Raw genomic sequence first — 16,225 nt, 5'->3', positions numbered from 1 at the left:
TCCCCTGGGCGTAAGGCCAGCAAAGGACATAAAGTAGCAGCTAGTTTGGAGGGAGCATGTTTGGGCAGCACAACGGGCATTCTATAGAATTATTCTAATGGTTGCTACTGAAACATCAGCTGTGGTAAAATTGCAGAAATATTAAAACCGTCCTCCTTGGATGGGAGCCTGATGTGGTTCTAGTGCTGGGCAAAGCACAAAAGATTTGGATGGTCATCTTGAAGAAGTGTCCAAAAGTTCAGGGCCAAATTCCTCACTGCTCTAACTCCTTTTATTTCAGTAGACGGTCAGGTATTAGCTGGGAACCTTAGCAATCATACATAGCACTCACCTCGTACTTTACCATTGCAGATAGGGTGACCAGGTGTCTGCTTTTTAACTGTAACACCCAGTCGAAAAGGGATCCTGGTGGCTCGGGTCAGCACTGCTGACCGGGCCTTTGTCTGTCTGGTTGGCTCTGTGCGCTGCTCTGCCCAAAGTGCCACCCCAGTAGCTCCCATTGGCCAGGAACCGCAGCCAGTGGGAACTGCGGGGGCGGCGCCTGTGGACAGGGCAACGTGCAGAGCCACCTGGCTGCGTCTCCGTGTAGGAGCCAGAAGGGTGGACATGCTGTTGCTTCCGGGAGCTGCTTGAGGTAAGCACTACCTGGAGCCTGCACCCCGACCACCCTCCAGGCTCCAAACCCCTGCCCCAACCCTGATCCTCCTCCTGTCCTCCGAACCCCTCGATCCCAGCCTGCTGCACCCCTAACCCTCCATCCCCACCACAGAGCCCGCACCCCCAGCCGGAGACCTCACACACACACCCTCATCCCAACCCCCTGCCCCAGCCCTGATCCTCCTCCTGCCCTCCGAACCCCGCAATCACAGCCCAGCTCACCCTCCTACACTCCAACCTCCTCATCCCCAGCCCCACCCCAGAGTTTGCACCCCCAGCTGGAGCCCGTGCTCCAACCCCCTGCCCCAGCCCTGATCCCCCTTCTGCACCCTGAACTCCTCATTTCTGGGCTCACCCCAGAACCCACACTCCCAGCTGGAGCCCTCACCCTCTCCCGCACCCCAGCCCCCTGAGCCAGCCCCGTGAAAATGAGCCAGTGAGTGAGGGTGGGGAGAATGAGTGACAGAGGAAGAGGGGGATGGAGTGAGTGGGGGCAGGGCCTTAGAGAAGGGGGTGGGGCAGGGGCGGGATAAGGGTGTTTGGTTTTGTGCAAGTAGAAAGTTGGCAACCCTAATTGCAAAGCACTTTATAAACCTCATTTAGCCTTTCTTTAAAACCTGCACAATAGATAAACAGGGTAGGAGCCATTCTGCTACATAACGAGTTGAAATGGGGTCTTTTACTTTCCATCAGCTGCCTCTTGATACAGCCTTCCTCTCATTCATTCTACTAGTCACATCTACAATACAGCAGCACTGGAGCGTACAGGGAGCATCTGGGGGGAAAAGGTGAAGGAGGGGGATGGAGAGGAGGGGGAGGTGAAGCCTGTTTTTCCCTACAGTCTTGTCTTTTTAACAGAGAGGCCCAAACCAACACCCCAGATCCAGAACCCTTTGTGGGTGTCTGAGATACAAAGCAAGACCCAGATCTGAATTTCTCAGACTAACCCGATCTTTGTAATAGGATGAAGTGCCAGAGTTGGGAGCATTTGAAATCCAAACACTCCGTAGTCCCTGATCTGCTCTATGACAGCCTGACTTCATACCCAAAAGGCGCAGAACAAGAAACTCGAACACTTTGAAGAATGCTTACTACTGGGGGTTGGGGGGGACAACCAGATTCACCTCACACCAGCAGACAGCCTGTATGCACTAATTCTAGAACTTCTGCAGCCGTCTCATGGAGGGGAGGCTTTCTGAGTTGTAGCAGGTGAAAGATGGCAATCCATGGTGCATCTGAACCTTGTGACTGTGCAGCAGGAGCAGGGCCCGGGGGTGAGTTTCAGTCACTGATGGGCTAAAGCCAAATGTTCAAATCTGGTTGCTTAATGTTAAGCACCTAAATCTATATTTAGGCAGTTACATCAGTATTAGGTTAGGCACCCAAATCTGAAAATGATTTTAAATGTTTCTAACACTTTGAGCGGCATTTGGTTTCCACTACGGCAGTATGGTTTTAGTAGTGCTGTGAAGATCATCTTTAAATCACAAGTGAAGTAAGTTTCCTGGTTGCAGCTTAGCCTCTCCTTGTGAACACTAGTAGGCATCCTAAAGCCAGGGTGCAACTGGGTAAGATGGGAAGTCCCTGCCTTGCACGTGTTCCAGCTAGAGCTGGGCAGAAAATGTTTGGCAAATACTAAATTTGGAGAAAAAATACATTTTGGGGAGCATTGAAACAATTAGTGAATTTGGATTGAATTTGACAACAGTTTGGCCTGAAAAAAATGTCAAAAAAAAAATTCTGAAAAGTCAAATATTTCATTTTGACCATTTCAAAACATTTTATTTCCATTTTTCGGATTAAAAAAGCATTTTTCTTAGAAAGGTGGTTCATTTAGAAAAAAAAAAGGGGGAGGAAGGAAACCACCCAAAAATTAACCAAAACAAAATGAAAAACCAAAAAAATTTGTTTTGGGTTGACCTAGATGAAAGTTTTTCATTTTTTTTTTTTTGCTTCAGCAAAAAATCCAAAAATATAGTTTCAGTTTGAATCGATCTGAAAATTTTTTTGGACTTTTCAGGTTAGTTCCTGAACCAAAAAAGCCATTATTCACTCAGCTTACTCCCAGATCAGGAAGGAGGTGCACTGGTTGAGCTGAGTGTGGCTGGTTGTCCAGCACTTGACTGCACCATGCCTGGCTCTCACCAGCACTAACACTCCCTGAAAAGATGGAGGGAGAACATTGTTTTTTAAACTAAAGTGATTTTTTTCGGGAGAAAAAAAATTAATAAAACAAACAAGGTGTTTAGCCGCGGAAGCCCTTCACACGGCCAGCGAGTTAGCTAGATCAAGGGGACAGGCAGAGCCATGAAGCCTGTAAATGCATTGCTGACATATTTTACTAAGCTGAAAAGGACACAAAACAGCTGCCTGCTACCTGCTCTAAGACCTTGAATCGCTCTCAAAACAAGTAGTACCAACTGTGTCTTTCCAAACTCCCTCTTGCTCAGTTTACACTCAGACTCAGCAACTGCCTTCCCAGTTCGTGTTTTCTCATGGAAAACCATTCAGTCACTCCCATTATAAATGGTAGGATTTTTTTCATGATGTTTTCCCTCTCTTTGATATTGGCAGGTCTTCAGCCCATCGGAAAGGGAAGCATGGGCTGGTGGGAGGAACATATATCTGGGAATTTTGAGGTTTGGGTTTTAGCCCTGCCTCAGATTTCCTGTGTTTTCCAGTTTCTAAATAGATGCCTAAAGTAGGCATTTGATGTCCTTTGTTTGCCACCCAAATGCTGATCTACTCCCTTAAATCAGAATTTAGGTGCTTAAAATGGGTATTTAGAGTCAAGGATATGGATTTAGGTGTCCACGTTTGAAAACTGGCTCTTTAAACCTCTCTGGGCCCTGATTTCCCCATATGTCAGCAACAGGGATGATACAATGAAGGGAGTTTTTATGGTTCGGTTAGTTCAGGTTTGTAATGCACTTGAGCCCTCAGATGGAAGATGCTGGACTAGTGACCAGTGTTGAGTTGTACTGTGGTTTCTCCTTGTCAGGGCCGTCCTTACCCATATGCAAAGTATGCAGCTGCGTAGGGCACCGGGAAATTTGGTGCCTCAAATTTCCCAGTGCCCTGCGCAGCTGCGTGCTGCTCCAGCCCCTGCTCCAGCTCTTCCCCAGGGCCCCTATTCCTGCTCCGTCCCCACCCCGCCTCTTCCCCGCTCCAGCCCTGCCCCCACTTCCCTGAGCTCTGCAGCAGGGCTGGGTTTGCACTCACCGGCAGCGGGAAGTGCAGCAACCTGGCCACAGGTGCGCCAGTGGTGAGTGCTGGGGGGGTGGTTCCCCCCATTCCCCAATCCAGACCCCCCCCCCCACAGAGGCCTGGGGCCAGCCTGCCCACTCACCTCCCTACAGAGGCCTGGGGCCCCACACCACCCCCTGTGGGGGGCTGTGTAGGGCCCCAGAATAACTAGGGACGGCCCTGCTCCTTGTTAAATAGATTTTAATCCATGAGAGCGCCAGTGTAACCTTGTGACTCAGCGGATCCCAGATGCAATTTGTGCTGGCTGGGTACAGGGGGAGAGCACGCTAGGTTCTCAAGCAAGAGATCCTGTCTGTCAGGCAAGAAGAGATGGGAGAACCCAGCTTTCTCGCCGGAGAAGCAAGGTTCAAAACAAAGGAGTTGTTTGGGGTGGAAAGTCTCCACCCACTCAAGGAAGTCACCTGGCCCTTTAGTGCTATGGCCGCCAAAACATTACCGAACAGTGACATGGCAGCAGCTGTAATGGTTAAGAAAAAGCTAGGATTGATTCTGTCCTCCAGCCCATCCCTGAGAGGCAGAGTAGAGGGCAAAACCTCAAGCCCAGGACTGCTCCCCATGGGACCAGGACAAATGGCAACTCAACTCTTCCCAATTGCCCTTACAGCTCAGTTCCTACACTACACTACAGGTTCCCCTCCCTCTCGCAGCAGGCCCTATGTCATCCTGGTCTCTATCACTACATCTGGAGACAGTGGGTGAGTAGAATGTCCAAGGTGAAAATTATTCACCTATTTGCTAAGCAGCTCCCGCTCTTGATGCTTCAGCCATGTCCTTTGTCTAGAGAGGATTACCCCATGGGTGGCCCTTGTTAACCCATGAGGTGTGCAAGAGAGTACCCGCATCTCTCATGGAAGCCAGTGGGAGCTGTGGATACTCAGCACCTTTCACGATCAGACCACTCCCACTCAGCCTGGTAGGCAATGGGCGTATGGTGAGGAAGAACACAGGGAGAAATAATTGAGGCAGGGAGAATCCTGCATCCCTTTAATGGTCTGTATGCGTTGCAGCAGTGCTCAGCGTATTCCAGTTGTCAGCAAGTCGCGTCTCCTCCCCACTTCCGACCGCCGCACCCAGCAACCCTTGGAGCTTGGCTCGGCGATCAGCTTTCAGCAAGGGAGCAGCAGCACAGTAAATCTTTCCACCGGAGTCTGAGCTGTTGAAATGATGTTTCATGGACTCGAGCGGAATCTTTTTTTAATCATTAGGCAACGTTAGTGTAATAAACTACAGCGCTCTCTGTGTGCATTTGGCTTGGCTAAAAGGTAACCTTTTTAATATTAAGTATGCGAATAGCTCATTCGCAAACACAAAATCTGAGCTTTGTTTCAGAGATTTAATTTGTCATCCGAAACGGTCTCCAGTGGGTTATCTAGCAGTCTGAGAAAGGAGAGAGCTCAGAAGGTGAAAGACAGAGAGAGAGAGCCAGGGGACCCGATCCACTAATGATGTAAATCAGCACTGATTTCCAATGGAGCTCTGCGGATTCACACCTGCTGGGATCTGACCCATTGACTTCACTGGAGCTACGTTGATTTACATGAGTTGGGATCTGGCCCTCCTGATTTCTTTAGCGCTATGCTGATTTATACCAGCTGGGGAATTGGCCCATTGAGTTCTATTTAACCCAGTTGAGGCCCTGGCCCAGAAAGTAGAGATGTGAGGAGGAAGAAAAAGGAAGAGAGGACAGAGTAGGAAGGTCTGATCCAGCTCTCCCTTACTTCAGTGGAATTACTTTTCATTGACAGTGATGAGTGCCAGGCCCAGAACAGAGAACTAGATAGTTAATTAAGAACTAAACTGGTTCCACCTGGTGCATGAGGCTCACAGTATCTCCATATCCACAGCTGCTGAAGCAGGGAGGATGTTTTCACACCACAGCTACCAGCAATCCCTGCTGGGCACCGTTAGGCTGTTTCCTGTCATGTTAAAAATCACCAGCCCCAATGCTACTCCCTGCCCTAAAAGCAGAACTGAGCCCGCGGTGCTCCAATGTGCTGATTGCTGACTCAATGTGATATCCGTTTAGGAAGTACATGCTGGCTGGCCGAGCTCATACGGTCTGGAGAGTCAGTCGAGTTTGGATACTTCTCTGAATCTTATCCCAGGCTCATGGGTTTGGAAACCTCACAAGGGCAGGTTTCTTGGAGTGCCTAATCTCAGCCCAACTGAAAATACTATGAGAACAGCCTGGTGATTGGGAAATGCAGAGAATTTAAGCCACGAGAAAAGATTGCTGAACTTCTCTGAAGCTCCTGAAGAGATGCATGGTTCCAGACAAATGCCAGGGTGATTCTTGGTTTGGGATTAATCCCACTTTCTCTAGCAGCAGTACTTCTGGACCTGATGCTAAGACAGGGCAAGCTATAGGAGATGGACAGAAAGCATTCCCATATTGACATGCTCAGAACAGCTCCTGCTGGCTCAGTCAATGACAATCTCCTGTTTGGTTTTAGCAGAGGTGGTGCACTCCCAAAGTGAGCTTTGACCCAGATCAGGGACTCTGTCTACTCGTCATGTCCCCCCACCAGCTAGCAGACACAAGGCAGCCTCCACCATCAGGGGTAGATTTGGCTGGGCAACCATTAGCCATTCATCCAAGAGGGTATTTTTGCTCTAGCTTATAACTAACATTATACCCCTGCTGCTCATTTCATTCACTTCATTTGGTACAAGTATCAGGATGTGGTAACTTGCTCCCTGTGTTGTCCTGCCGTTAGGGCAGCAGATTGATAGAACTCCTGGGTTTTAGTTTCTTCTGCTACTAACTTGCTGTATGGCCTTGGATAAATCATCTCTCTGTGCATCATTTTCTCTTCTGTGAAATGGGTATTACAAAGCCTAATTAGTGAGTATTTATAAAGCTTAGAGATCTTGCAATGACAAGTGCTATAGGAAGGCAAAGTGTTGGTAATAATCATCATCGTAGTGCATTAGTATCCAGAAAACATCCTGCCCATTGTTCCTGACTAGAATCCCATTAGCTGCATATTCAATGAATCTGATTGCTTGTCTCAGATCTGCATGTTGCTTAGCCAGATGTGTTCGGGCAGAGCCCTGTCTGTTCTGGTTAGGTCAGGGCCTTGTTCTCTTTGCAGACTCTTCCACACAAGTTTTCTTTCAGTGTTCATCATCTGGAACCTTTCACAGGACCTCAGCATTGTCGACATTAAAATAACCCATCTTGGACATGGCCTGTGCCCTCAAAGGATGGTCTGGTGTTGTCTGGCCCACTGCAAACATTGGCCTGCCATTTAGTGTCACTGCAAAAAGAGGAGAGTGCATTTCCTGTAGTCTGAACAAAGGGAATTCAGGGTAATCAGCAGTTCCTTCCATGACTGCAAAGTTCAGGCCAGGACTTAGGGTAGCTCTTCATGGTGACATTAGTCAGTACAATTTGAGAGCCAGAGAGAACCATGGGATCTGTCTGTGACTGCAGCCTCCATAAAGAATCTCCTTTATATGAATTGCAACCAAGTTCTGGCCCTTCTCTACCCCTACAGAGGGTATGACACGCAGACAGGTTTAAGGATTACACACGAAACCTCTGAGGATGGAGCAGTTGAACGATTGTCAGAATGCAAGCCCTATAGGGTTAGTGAAAGAAAGAGCTAGATATTATAAAAGATTCCAGCTAAAGCTTTCTGCCAATGCTTTTATGGGATATCCACTCTCTGTTCCAGTGTGTTTCAAGTCTTGCTTAGAGAGACAAGGTGGGTGAGGTAATATCTTTTATTGGACAAACTTCAAGTCTTGCTTGACATTCAGGGTCACATTAGAAGAAGAAAACAAAAAGCCGTAATGATTTCTGTAATCCGTTGGCCCTCGGCTATTCTTTTCCATTTAAAAGGTTCTTGGCAGGTTGGGAACATGGTAGGGAATCTCAGCAGGGCTTCTGGCATGGAAAACCGTGTTGTTTCAAATGATAGGTTTTGCTTCTGGCCCCAACTTTGATTAGATCATATTTAGAGAGCACAAAGCAATTTATCATCATTTGCACTCTTCTGAGGGATGGGAATAAAGTTGATAGCAGTCAAGAGACTAGTGTCTGGAGAACAATAGGAGCGAATGGAGATGGGCTGATGAGGCCAGGTGTGTATTTGGTTAGGATTAGCCTGGGGGCTAGGGCTTGGGTTGGAGGTGGAATCAGAGTTAGATTTTGAGATCTTGCAAGATTTTAGCCCTAATTGGTGGAAGTCTGGAAGATTAGCCATCGTGGAATTTCTATCATCTTGGTCTCTTAGCAAGACTGTGGCCACATCCCAACCAGAACCAGAAAATAATCTGCTTCTGGGTTTAAACATGACCTGGCACCAAAACAATTGGCCGGGTCTGGGATCAGGTGATTTGAATTCTCCCAGATTTGTAAAGCACTGAGGCACCTAACTCCCATCAAGTTAGGCATCTAAACATTTTGAAAATTCCACTGAGTGCCTATCTGCATCTTTAGGGGCCTAAATACCTTTGAAAACCTGACTCCTGGTCCTTTGGGATAGGTGTTGATTTGATACCATTCCACTGAAATTCCTTTGAAACTAATGGAACATTAAGGTGTTGGGCAACTGCACTTCTCCTGGCTGTACCTTGTATATTTAGCAATACAGGAGGTGCATTCCAACTGGTTCTACCTAACACAGGACCGTATTTTGATACTCTTGCTCCTGTTGAGTAGTAACTTGCTCCATAGAAATCTGTGGCAGTACTCATGGAGTAGGATACATACACTGAGGAGTAAGGCTAGCACAATTGATGCTTTCTACTTAGGCATGCCTGGTATGTCCCAGCAGAAGTCAGTGGGCTAATGCAGAGGTCTGTGTTTTTGTCACGCATTGGAGTGCTGACTTCCCACCAGGGTCAGCACAGGTTCAATAGAACAAACGTCCCCAGCAATTCTGGAGAGTAACTCAAGTTTCAAATAGCTATTGCAACTACAAAGGCCCTAGTGGGCTTAGAAACCTCTCATTCTTTCTGCACCTCTCCAAGGTTAGGAGAGTGGTGGGTAAGGTGTTCCTAGTTCCCAGTCACTTCCCCACGCTGTGCCTCTGTTACCCCTTTACCCTTGGTCTATTTAGATTGTGAGGTCTTCCAGGCAAGGGCCATTTCTCCCTATGGGTTTGGACAAGACCTACCACAATGAGGCCCTGATCTCAGCTGAAGCCTCCAGGCACTACCGTAATGCAAATAATAAGAGCAGTGTAACAGGGTGGCTTGTGTATGGGTTGGAAAGCCTGGGGCTAAGGCAGCCCTGATTGCAAGATGAACCCCACCTGAGAGGAATCTAGTGATTCTGATATAAAAGGCAGCAGGATGCTGCAGAGAAGGGCATGGCTGGGAAAGTAGCTGAGCTTGCCAGAGGCAGTACAGGTGGCCTGGGTGTAAACAGGGGATGCTCTGGAAACAGGATGTTGTGTGGAGCTGGGGCTGATGGACAGAGCAGCTATGAGGAGCAAGTTATGCTGGTTCAGAGTCCTAGCCAGACCATGCTGGAGTTACAGGAGAGAAGGTGAGCTGAGAAGCTGTGTGTTCGTTCTGGACATTTGACAAAATCTGTTGTCAGCCTGAGGAGTGCTGGTGAAGAGTGAATTAGGGGATTTGACCTTACAAGGTCACTGGAGACTGAGTGAGTTCTTTAAGGGGCCTGTATGACGGGGAAATAGAGGTAGAATGGCCACAAGGTTGTAAGCGGCAATGGTGCTACAAGCAGCTTCAGAAGATCGGGTCCAGTGCCGGCGGAGATGCAGGCAGAAACTGCACGGTTCTCTTCAGAACATTCCAAAGGCTTCTCTCCAGCAGCAGATTGAATCGGGTCAGAACATGAGCTCGGGGAGGTGTGTCAGAAAGTCACCTGCAACTTCCCATCAGCTGCTTGTGCCCTGGCAGCCTTGCCCTTTACTGACACTGCTTCCCTTTCCTGCTTTCCTCCTCCCCAGCCCTCAGTCACAGAGCTCTGGTGCCTCTCAGTGGCATTTCAATGGCATTTGCATTTTTTTAAGGATTACAAAACAACTGCTTAAAAATGGGAGAGGGGTGAGAGAGATGCTGGAGAGTGGGTATTTTTGTGTGGATATCTGCCCTGATTCAGTCTGGCCTCCTGCCTGAGTCAAACTTTCACTCCCTTTACATTTCCCCCTCCCTTCGGGGGGAACCTCTAAAGCCAATGGTGGAAGCACCAACATCGAAGTCATTTAAAATTGTTACAGTGTCAAGGTGCAGTGTGGCCGTGACAACATGGCCATCGCATGGTTGCATGTGATGTTATTTTGTCACCACCTTGTGCCAATATATTTGCCCATCACAGTGGAGTGTCATGGCGACAGGGGATGGATCATTTGCTGATGACCTGTTCCGTTCTTGCCCTCTGTTGCACCTGGCACTGGCCACTGTCGGAAGACAGGACGCCGGGCTAGATTGACCTTTGGTCTGACCCAGCCTGGCTGCTCTTACGTTCTTATGGCAATGCAGTGTACTGCTGTTACGTCATCACGTTGCAGCACGTATGCCTCATGCTGTGTTGTCTGCTCCAGCCACGTGGCCAGACTTAGACCCACCCTGTCAAAACTGGAATGGCTCTGCCAAAATCCGAGCCGGGAGGAGCCACCGACGTATCGGGAATAACTCCGTACCCAGTGGGCTGAAATGCAGCCAGCACAGCACTATGTTGCCAGCGCTGCCAGAGCAACAGTCCCGGCTCCATCACATTAGTGGCAGTGGAACACAGGCCGATGTTCCGAGGAGTAAAATCATCATGTCACAGCAGTAGGGCCCATTAGAAATGAAATGTTCCTACTGGGGTATTTTATTTGCACACTCCAGTAGAGTGGACACCAAAAGGCTTTGCTAATGCTTCATGGGCTGCTAATTTCCTCTCTGACCTCTTTTGTTGGAGCATGACCCCAGCCAGAATCTCTCTGCAATGAATGCCAAAGCCTGCCACAGGCCTGGGTTAGGGGTGACAATGAGGCCTCTGTGGGCTTTAATCAGGCTCCAGTTTGCAGTTTAAGAACAGGGGGAATTTGTGTGGCTCTCAAAAGAGCTGGGTGGCACAATAAGGGAGGCCCTGGGCTCTCCCATGAAGGCAGAGGCAGCCCGGCGAAGACAGCTAAAGGGATTCGTCAGGCGGGGAGGAGGGAGGATGGCTTCCTTTGTAAAAGGCTTTCTTTAGAAAGGAAGGTTTTGCTGAATGCCCCTGCTAGACGACCCAATCGGGGCCTGGCAGATGGATATCACAGGCATGCTGCTTATTCATGGCAGCCTGCAGCTTTTCTCGCTTCCCCCTCCCCCAGCCTTTTATGCATTTTTAAGGCTAATTTGTTTTGTTAATCTTTTCTTGCCCTCTCGCTTTCTCTCCCCCCTACAGATTGTGACTCATACTGCAAGGCGTCCAAGGGGAAGCTGAAGATTAACATGAAGAAATACTGCAAGAAAGACTATGGTGAGTGGTGCATTCTTGGCCTTCTCAGCGTTTTTAAAGTGAGGGGGATTTTTAAAAAACATCTCTTTCCTGAAATGCAATTGGCCTCATTTGTATTAGATGAGACTGCAAGGGATGAGCTCTAGCATATCTGAACCCAGGATGTATTCTGCCCAGCGTAGACACAGATTGTGCAGGTGAGGGGCGTGTATGTGGAAGGGACCACGTGCATTTCCAGGTGCACCTTGGAAGAACTCGGTACATATGGAAGGAGCAAAAAGGTCAGGATTCCTGTACAGCTTCATCTCTGCTCTAGTGCAATCTCTGCTCCTTCCTGCCCCATGCTCTGAGTTTATTGTAACCTGTATTTTAGGCATTATTTTCCTATGGTTTAGAGATGAAATCAGCCGCCCTAAGCAAGGCTCTAAATCGCAGTGATGCATGTGTGTGCAATGACACTTCTAAAACACACAGTGATGCTTTAAAAGTATGTACAATGAACAGTGAATACCATTTCCCCAGGGTCCTTGCCCAGCCCAGCACTGCATTCTCTGTTACCTAGAGTCCCCTGCAGCCATGCCCACGCCTCAGCCCAAATGTTGCATACTCAGTTATGGCAGTGACCTTTTAAAAATTGTTTTAGGCTTTGGAAAACAGATGGCCAAAGCTGCTTTGTCATTTGAGTGCATATACGCTTCCCCATCCAGCTACACCAGGCACAACTCTCCCCATAGCACGGAAGTCTCATGGTTTGGGCTCCATGCTACAGGTTATCGTTAGTGCTTAGCAATTTTCAGAGTGACTGAAACAAGGGGTAGGGGAAGAGAAATGTCTGCAGACACAGTGACCGGTCGGCTGTGTCTTAGCAAGAGAATACTGTGTGTTTCATGCAGTAGGATTTTAATGATTGTTCAAGCTAGGATGGCGTTCAGTTCATTGGGAAAGTCAGACCTTGCACAATCAAAAGCTCTCCCATCTCATTTGTCTGGAAAGTTACAGTTTTCCAGATCAGATGGGAACATCTAATCAAAAGCCCAGCTTCAAAGGTTAAGATCATCCATGCTTTTCCACTTCCAAAGCCCTAACTTCCTACACTCGGGCACTTCCTGGGCAGAGTAGCGAGATAATTTGGCAAGAGGGGAAGTGATGCGTCACATTGCATGACGTAGCAGTACAGAGGCCCCTGCAGTCAATGTTGCCGTGCCAGTTAATACCAGCAAGAGCCTGGCCCCTAAGGGTTAGCTGTTGGTTACACACTTTTGTTTTTTATTTTGATTTAATGTAGATAAAATGAACCCAATGAGATCCTAAGCTAAACTATCTGCCCCTAAAATGTAGGGGACAAGCTTTATTGGACCAACTTCTGTTGGTGAGAGAGACAAACTTTCAAGCTACACAGAGCTCTTCTTCGGGTCTGGGAAAGGTATAAGAGTCACAGCTAAATACCAGATGGAACTGATATACTTACGCTAAACGGTCTGATTCATTTGTAACACTAGTTTTGCCAGTGACTTCTATGGAGTTACTCCTGATTCACACTAGTGTATGTGAGAGAGGTATCATAGATTTTTAAGGACAGAAGAGACTCTGAGCTCATGTAGTCTATAAACACAGACCATAGAATTTTACTTCTGTATTGAGCCAAACATCAACCCTTTGTGTTTCTTGTACCCTTTAATGATAGGTTGATGCTTAGATCCTTGGTCATGAAGATATCTTTACAAAAAGAAGTTTGTAATGGAGCTGTAATTTAATTACATCATCAATATCTTTGACAAGTTCTTGGGCCAGTGTCAGATGCAATTCAAAGTGTTGAGTCTCATCTATGGAGCCCAATGGGCCTCATTCTGATCCTAGATACTCTGGTAGCATTTCACTGAGGGGTCTCCAAAGAAGTAAACAGACTTACTGTGGGCTTAGCTGAAGTTAAATGAGGTTAGAATCTGTTTGAGTCTTGGCTTTTGGGAACATCAGCCCTGCTTCCCAAGTGTTGCCATTGCAGTTGCAATTAGCTGGGGGTATTCTAGGTGCTAGGAATCAGATTGATGGAAAATTCCCGTGCAATCTGTTAGGGATGGAATCAATAGGGCTCTGTAGAAATGTAACTGAAGTTTGTAGCAATGACTTCAAACATGCCTACAGGGACTGAGACCATTTCTATAGGGTTGTTTTTTTTTAAAGTCACCCATGGAATTTTACATTAGGGATCTAATATGCTATTACATTTTATAGGATAGTCCAAAAATCCTACAGATAATTGATCATTTTCTGTTTAATTCCATGGGGGCTTTCCTATTAGGGTGGGAGACTGGGGGCAGCAGGCTGTGTGCAGTCAAGGCCTCTGCAGTCCTGAATTCACTTTCCTCACTAGGATGAGGCCCTGAGCCAACTTCTATTGAGGTCAATGGGAATCTTCCCGTTGACTGTAATGGAAACTGAATTGGGCCCTGGCAGAGCTGGGCCACCTTCTCCCTTAAACGGAAGCCCCTTTACCTCACTCTGGCAGAGTAAAGAAGACTTAAAGTGTGTGTGAATTACAGTTGTATTCACTTTAAAGCCCCTTGATGCTGCTTGAGTGGGGTAAAGAGGCCTTTGTCTAAATGAGAATCAGCCTCCTGTGTATATTGATCTTCAGAGTCCATCTCTACGCACTGGCTGTTGCCTGTATGTAGCGGGGGAGTGGACTGATGTATAATACACTATGTAAAAGTGTTCAGATCCGCAGCTGGTGAAACTCAGCACATTGCAGGGGCAGGGCCCGACATTTTTAGTCAGGCATGCAGTTCTACATGGGCATGCAAAATGGCATCCTCCCTGCAGCATGACCTCGCCCATGTGATACAAGCCCACACTGTGCGTAGCCTGCCATGTAGGTCGAGAACATGGCATCCTCCAGGTGCGTTTGGGGGCCAGATGGAATCCTCCTATGGGCACAGCTGGTTCAGGGGCACACACGCATGCATTGCATACACTGCTCCAGTGATCTCAACAGTGCTAATCCACTTAGGAGCTGGCCTAGGGTATTTATTAGGGCCTTTTGTTTGTAATCGTTGCCTGTTAGGTTCAGTATTGTACATGCTCCTAGAGATGTACCAGGCATATTTTAAAATCAGGTCTTCAATGAATAATGAAGTAATTACAAGACACTCTTTGGCCATGTTTTATTTCTGTGGGTGTCTTGATTTCATCCCCACTCCTCCCATTCACCACAAGTGGCGCATTGTATCCCCATCCCATTGTCTCCCTCGCTGGGGGGCTAAGATATTATCGTCCAAGCCCCGTACCCTACCCGTGTCATGTTTGGGGCTGATCAGCATACTTGTACATGTTGATTTCAAACTGTTGCTGTGTCAATCCGGGGCCAGTTTTTAATGTGATGCCTGGAGCAAGCCCCGATGAGCTAAGCTGAATGCTGGAGGCCTCTGGAAAAAAAATAAAAAGGCATCCTCTCTGTATCAAAGTTTCCAGCAGCAGTGGTAATGGCACCTCCTCCTCCTCGTTCGGAACGTGTAGTCACACCAGCCGCCCGGCACATCCTGGAAGTGTTTGCAAACGCAGAACTAATTTCCATTTAACACTCCTTCACAACATCTTTTTCATACAAGGGAATTCCTGGCAGTGGCAGAAATTTCTGTGTTCTGAGATGCTCTGCTTTGGCTTTGTATTCTGACAGCTTCATGTGAACTCACGGGATCAAGCGCGCACAGAGGGGCAGTAAGAAGAGGGCCCTGTTCTTGTACATATACTCACCTCCTCTTCCACCCCCCCCCCCAGCTCTCACCCATCCTCCCTCCCTCTGAAATAAAATTCCATCGTGCATTTACAGAATTAAACCCTGAATAATTTATAATCTTTGTTTTCTAACATGGGGAAGGGGGGGGGAGAGGGCAAACTTTGAAACAGCAGCAATCAAGACTTTCCCAGCCAGTCCCACCGTGCAGGGTTTGAATGCAAAATCTGCCTGTTTATTCTTGCTTTATACCACATGGCAAATGTGTTCTGAAGTTTAAATGCGAGACCATTCCCATTCTGCAACAATGAACAGGCAGGGCTGGAATGCATTCACTACAGAATTATTAAAAAGGACCCTGCCAAATTCTGCTCCCACTGATACACGAGCCCCAGGGAGTTGAAATCCTATTTTAAAATCTGCCACAAATGTCTTCCTTAGTGTTACTTACAAGTAGCGCCTTCACTTATTACAGGGAAATAATTTTAAACATCACATGCACTTTTCAGCTTTGAAGCTGTGTGTTGACTTTTTGCATTTCACAAGTTAGTTTCAACATCATTTCCAGTCAGTTACAGATCCTGGTTCTCACGCACTAGCAGAGTCTTGCAGTGTAGGAATTTTACAGCATGGCAATGGTTAGGGTTGTTTCACCCCCCAAAAATCTTGTTTTTATTTATTTATTTTTTTAAAAAAATCTCTATTAGGTTTTTGTGAAACATTTTTTAAAAGAAGAACTGAAGTTTTAGGCTTCAAGAATCTCATGCTATTGCTTTAAGGGGGAAACCTCTTGTCAGATACTACAGTTGTGAAGACTATATGAAAACCTGTATAGAACAGTACAAAAACCTATACTTGCAATGAAGCATCCTAGCGGGATGCATAGGAAGAAAGAGGGAGCTTTGGAAGTTGCAATATTTTGTTTATTTTTTGTTCCATCCAGTGGCAACATTTGTTTAAAAAAACCACAACAACCCAACAACGTCCCAAGGAAGTTTGTGTAGGGGTTGGGTTCCGATCCTATCCTGTGACGTGCTGAGACCCTGCTGGGAAGTGGAGCATCCCTTCACTTCCACTGAAGGGGCTCTGAAGTGGAGGTGCTCAGTGCCCCCCAGGATCACACCCATAATGCAGTTCATACCAGTTTCCCATGCCCAAACAGG

General features: G+C 47.3%; 1 protein-coding gene across 1 annotated transcript in view; it reads left to right on the top strand.

Annotated features, from left to right (window-relative positions):
- The window catches only part of LOC144274740 (netrin-1), a 211,627-nt gene that overhangs the window by 169,807 nt on the left and 25,595 nt on the right, over positions 1-16,225 (top strand). The window contains exon 5 of the mRNA XM_077833801.1: positions 11,279-11,353. Within this exon, the coding sequence (XP_077689927.1) occupies positions 11,279-11,353 (75 nt within the window). The remainder of the gene's footprint in view (positions 1-11,278; positions 11,354-16,225) is intronic.

This window comes from Eretmochelys imbricata, chromosome 14 (genome assembly GCF_965152235.1).
Source record: "Eretmochelys imbricata isolate rEreImb1 chromosome 14, rEreImb1.hap1, whole genome shotgun sequence".
Taxonomy (NCBI): Eukaryota; Metazoa; Chordata; order Testudines; family Cheloniidae; genus Eretmochelys; species Eretmochelys imbricata.
This window is presented reverse-complemented; position numbering and strand designations above follow the sequence as displayed.